General features: G+C 34.1%; 1 protein-coding gene across 1 annotated transcript; it reads right to left on the reverse strand.

Annotated features, from left to right (window-relative positions):
* Positions 1-1,124: 1,124 nt before the first annotated feature.
* LOC110865077 (probable acylpyruvase FAHD1, mitochondrial) lies at positions 1,125-3,892 on the reverse strand. The gene is made up of 7 exons (XM_022114280.2): positions 3,714-3,892; positions 3,464-3,629; positions 2,921-2,973; positions 2,030-2,092; positions 1,914-1,964; positions 1,719-1,836; positions 1,125-1,539 (listed from the first exon to the last, which is right to left on the reverse strand). The coding sequence occupies exons 1-7, from the start codon at positions 3,804-3,806 to the stop codon at positions 1,430-1,432; spliced, it is 654 nt and encodes a 217-aa protein (XP_021969972.1). The 5' UTR covers positions 3,807-3,892; the 3' UTR covers positions 1,125-1,429.
* Between the last annotated feature and the right edge of the window lie 1,619 nt (positions 3,893-5,511).

Here is a 5,511-nt window from a genome sequence, read left to right on the forward strand (position 1 = left end):
AAGAATCAAGAATGTTGGAAAAAAAAGCTGTGACTGTGCCTAGAATTTGCCAAATCTGTAAAGTGGTGAGCAACTTGATCAAAACTCGAAAAGAACTTTAAATGAACAAATGTACGTCCATAAAATATTTCCAACTTGTAAACTCGTTATTAAAGTTCGAATCAAACCTACTCTATGGTGCAAATTCATGATCAAAGGTTGCCTATAGGTGAATTTGGATGATTAGAACTGAAATGAACAATTAGATGATTTTTTTTTTTTTGTTCTAAAGCATACTTGTAGTCTTCTGGATGAACATATGTGTTCAACCATTTTTTTGAAGAAAAAAAGCTAGTGATATGAAAACCATTATGGCTAAGGTAAGTATATAGAAATTTTCAAAACAGAGAATACATAAAAAAAAAGTCCACTTGAAAGATCTAAGTAAGTTCTTCATTCAGTGACCAATTTGGTGGATTTAATTGTTGATTAGTTGCATGTTCCCATATTATGTTTAAGAACATGATAGTTGTGTTAGATGTAATATGCCAGAGCTACAAGTATGTTAGCTATGAGAACTCGATTCTCACTAAAGGCGTATATCGTAGTCATACCGGTATTATGCCAAGTTTTTACTTGTTCAACACCACCTTTAATGTGCTTTTGTTGTTTTCAGGTACTATAGCCTTACACTGCTATGACCGTAGGTCTATGTTGGCCCATAAACCATTTTTTCTACCGCATTTTTAAATACTTTGCGAATATGTTTCGCGTTGTTTTAGATGGATCGAATCTTTTTGTTGCATCTTCCAAACTTTTTCTGGAAATTGTGTTTAACTAGTGACATAAAATCCTTAACTACAAACAGTATTCTTGTAATCATAGAAGTTTTTGAAACTGTTGACAGAATGATCAGATAGCATCCAAGATTCAATCTGCAGCCACATCTTGGCAAGCCAACAAGAACATATTGGTCAAGGTAGTCTTTGACTTCATTTTTTTTATCCATTGCTACATGAACACTTCTTTTCTATAAATTTTGGATAATTTGTACAATTTTGTGAACTTGTAAAAAAATTGGATTTGGTTTGTTTTTGTATATATTTATGGATTTTGGATATATAGTAAATAAAAAAAATAAAAATAAAAACTTGAAAACAACTCTACAGCCAAAACCGACTTCAAATCCACCGCTAAAGTCTGTTTTGTTGTAGTGCTTGTTATATTTATCAAAATCAGAATGCAAGTCTAGGATATCAATGTTTAGTGAAATGTATGCATAACACACCACATCAAAGAAGATAAACTGCGGTGTGGTGCTAGTTTGAAGCAACCACATGCTTATTCTCGTCTGTAGTTGTTGAAGTTAGGTTTGAAACTTACACAATAAAGCCAAATTCTGACAAACCCAATGCGCTTGAAATGTATTTCAACTTTCAACTCTGGACTTCTATAACGACTTTTGCCGTCTTCCTACATCAAAGTGCATATCCAAGAGGCCTGTTATGCCAGCTTCAATCTTTTGACCAACTTTGACTGGCCCAACACCTTTAGGGGTTCCTGCTCATCATATATATCGGACCACATTAGAATAGAAAATGCTAGATTAGAAAAAGAAAGAAAAAACAAGAGATTCAATTTTTGAATCTCATTTGTATCTTTTGGCAAATGACATTTTCCAATTAGAGAATAGAGAAAGACGTGAATAAATGTTAGCTTTGAGGATAATATAAGGATACCTGTTAATATGACATCGCCTTCTAGAAGTGTCATAATACTACTAATATGACTGATCAAATATGGTATCTTGAAAATCATATCCTCTGTTGATCCTTTTTGCCGTATTTCTCCATCTACCTGAGTAAAACACGAATGTGGATGACAAAAGTAAAGCATATTATTGCAAAATTTATAAGCATCTTGTATGTATGTACCTTTAACCACAATTCCAAGCTATGAGGATCCGGCACCCTTGATAAGGACAGCTGCAACAGATTTATTTTTAACATCAAATGAGCAACAAAATTTATGAGAAAATTTAAGTTCTTACAATGGAGCTGATTGGTGTGAAAGTGTCCTGTCCTTTAGCAACGGTCCATGGAAGACCTGCAGACTGGCATGTAAAATATGGCAAAGAAAATATCAGTATGCTATAATCATATAATAGCACTGTACCTTCATCCCTACAACACCATCCCAGCTTCTACTTTTATTCGCTAAAACGAGGGGTTGTTCCCTCTTCTACATCATTGCTTCAAGTTTACTTTGTTTTCCAGGTTAGCGTTTCTTAAACTGGGTGTTTAAATATCGTACTTTGATGATTTTGGTTCTGTTTTGTACGCATGATACTATTTTTCATCTTTCAGGCTAGAATTTAGTCATTTTCATACTTCTTTTTTCTAAATCGACCCATTTGGACCCATGCTCATTTCAGTCAGAATCCGTTTTGACCCATTCCAAAATGAGCATTTTCTAAAACGACCCGTTCTGAAATGTTACCCCATCCGACCCACCCAACCCGCACGTTTTGCCAGCACTTGGTGCTATACCAAGTTTCCAGAATATTCATTAGCAAGTAAATTTTGTAACAAGAACACTGTCTTTGCCAGCTAAAGTCCTAGAATGAGTGAAAAAGGCGTTTTCACATAAATCATGTTAAACATGACATCAACTGAGATCAAATGAAACTTGCAACCACACAACCCTACATAATTAATATATGAATCAATTTGTTTTGTAACTATTCACCAAATAGTGAGAGTTTCAAAGCCATTGCCTTTAGCCCTCTAGAATGATAAATTTTCTAAGTGTCACATGGAATAATACTTTCACCACTCATATTTAACATATACCTTTTCTAAGTGTCACATGGAATAATACTTCCAATGTTATTTGTCATTTTTATGACTATATTCAAAACATAACTTCTGCATGGTCTTACCTTTGCAGAAGCCTGGATTTCCCTTGCAGTCATATCCAGTGCAAGTGCATAACCTGAAACGAAAAAACATCAGTCTTTCAGATCATGACTATGTTCTATCATTCTATGAAGAATCCTCTTTTCATTCCTTCTTATTTCTTTTTCCATTTTTGTGACAGTCATAATTTGTGTATCGGTTTCTGCTACAGCGCTACTTAACATGTTTAAGTGAACCCTCAACAATCAATGTCAAGCAAATTATAAAACCACACGGTCCAAACAAGCATCAATAATCCATTATCCACTAAAACTTACTCCCTATGTCTAGCATGTAACAACCAGTTTATAACCCTACTAAGTCAACTTTCAAGAAATCTTAAGTACTACTTAATTAATAAATAAATCCACTGAACTTCCATAAGTAATTCATGAGTTCAATTAAACAAAAACATAGATTAATTAAATGCTATCTGAAAACCTAAAATCCAAATCTCAAATTCTACAAAACTGAAACGAGAAATCAATCATTATTGCAACTTATGATGCTAAATCAACATCAATTACCTCCGATATAATCCATTGCAGTTGATTCAGCAACATCACGAGCTTTTTTACCAATAACAACCGCCAATTCAACCTCATGATCGAGCGATTCCAACGGATGCGGCACTTCGATCGTTCCGCCATTCGGTAAGTAAGACGACGTCGGTTTCATGAACAAAACCGGCTCCTAATATCATAATAATCGCACAAAAAAGTTATAATACACACAGTTAACAGAATCGATCAAACTGCAAGATGAAATTGAGCGAACCTTGGGAACGGCGTTACCGAGTTCTTTGGCGTGAGCGGCGTAGTTACGGCCGACGGCGACGATTTTAGTTCCTACGGTTAGTAGTTTGTCCATAGTTTGTTACGATTCCGGTGACGGTGATGGTGAATGGAGGAAATAGTTGTTCGAATGTTGGGGGAAAATAGTCAAACTTCAGTTGTAATTGGGCTGGCCCATGTTTGGTGAGCTGAACTGAAATTATGGGCCAACACTTGCTTTTTGTAGAGGTGTAGAAAAACCGGTTTGGGCCCGGACCCAGACCCGGCCAGTTAAACAATTTGGTTTGGGCCAATCTGGTTTGGGCCCAAACCAGTCTAGTTTTTTTTTTATTTTTTAAATTTATGGTTTGTTCAAACCGGTTTGATGCACACAAAATACAAAATCTGGTTTCCTGGTTTATATCGTTAAAATATGTTTATAACGACTATATAGCCATTTTTTATCGTTGGGGGTTGAATTCGACCTTTTTTTTTGCATTTTTTTTCAACGTTAAGGCTACCCTAAACGAGTATACATACGTTGAGTCGATGATCGGGTATTGGTTGGAAGTGATCGGTTGGGTTTTGGATCCAGGTGTTTTTTTGGATTTTGACAAGTTTGGGTAGGGTATAAGCAAGTTGGAACTAGTTTCTAATCATTGGATATGGAATGGATGAATAAAAACGGGTAGGGTCGGGTATGAAAATTGGTTCCTTCATAACCGGTTCTTAGCAATAACTAGTTCCTTATTTTTTTAAACAGAAACAGGGTTTTTTTGTGCATCTCTAGTATTCAACACGTTTAGTATTAAATTGCGTACGGTTTATTGATTTAGGGTGTTTCATTCATGATGGATGAATAAACTTTAGGTTCTTTAGCCAAATAGGGAAAGTATAAGAAGTTGATAACACGTAGAATTTGATAAATTAATCTAGTGCTTATCAATTAGGTTGTTATTGTTATGTATAAAATCGAAACTTATAGCGAAAGTAGAAGACAGGTCAAACTAATATGAAATCTCCCCAACTAAAATTTTTAATATTAAAAACTTTTTAAATTATTTTAATTAAAAAAATAATAATAATACATTACCCTAACTCTTTCAAAATTTTACTCAAAAGAGGTAGCAGTGTCTTAATAGTATTATTTAAAATTTATCAAATTAATATTTAATAAGATCATTAACCATTCATAGTAGCTAATACGAATGACGAGAGTTATAAATAGACATATAGAACAATAAAATATTGTACCTTTATGAATATGTAATTGAAAAATGAAGAAGCAATGGAATTTGGCAAAAGCGTCTAATAAAGAAATATGTGGTGATGTAGGGCGAACCCGTCTTAAGGCACGTGTACCATATTGAAAGGGCATTTTTGTCATATGCCATTCCCAAACAACTCTTCCACCAAACTTAAATATATAATAATCTTCCTTTTAAATATTTAAATTTATAAAATAAAGTTTTAAGATGTTCGATTTATGAAATCAATCATCTCTCATGAACACGTTACCTGTTGTCTTGTTTCATTCTACTTTTTGTTCTCACTCCCTTGAAAATCTCTCTTGCTCTTGCTATTATTTTTTTAAAGAGTAAAATACAATTTTAGCCCATGTTGTTAATAGTATTAACTTAATACCATATGGCACCATGATTCTTTACTTTTCTAATTTTACCAATCAAGTCTACGTGAATCAAGTCTACGTGGTTGTTCAATTTAATCAAGCAAGTCCCTCGTCGTAACGATCGCTAGCCTGCCATTTAAATTGATAATGGTGTGAAGGGTATTTAGGTAAA

The sequence above is a fragment of the Helianthus annuus genome, chromosome 6 (assembly GCF_002127325.2).
Source record: "Helianthus annuus cultivar XRQ/B chromosome 6, HanXRQr2.0-SUNRISE, whole genome shotgun sequence".
Classification (NCBI taxonomy): Eukaryota; Viridiplantae; Streptophyta; class Magnoliopsida; order Asterales; family Asteraceae; genus Helianthus; species Helianthus annuus.

What these genes read in the sequence shown, in the direction of transcription:
- LOC110865077 (XM_022114280.2), bottom strand. Translation starts at nt 3,806, where the DNA reads ATGGACAAACTACTAACCGTAGGAACTAAAATCGTCGCCGTCGGCCGT. An exon ending in TCGGTAACGCCGTTCCCAAG is followed by an intron (nt 3,630 to 3,713) that starts GTTCGCTCAATT and finishes TTATGATATTAG; the next exon opens with GAGCCGGTTTTGTTCATGAA. An exon ending in TCACACCAATCAGCTCCATT is followed by an intron (nt 1,965 to 2,029) that starts GTAAGAACTTAA and finishes AATCTGTTGCAG; the next exon opens with CTGTCCTTATCAAGGGTGCC.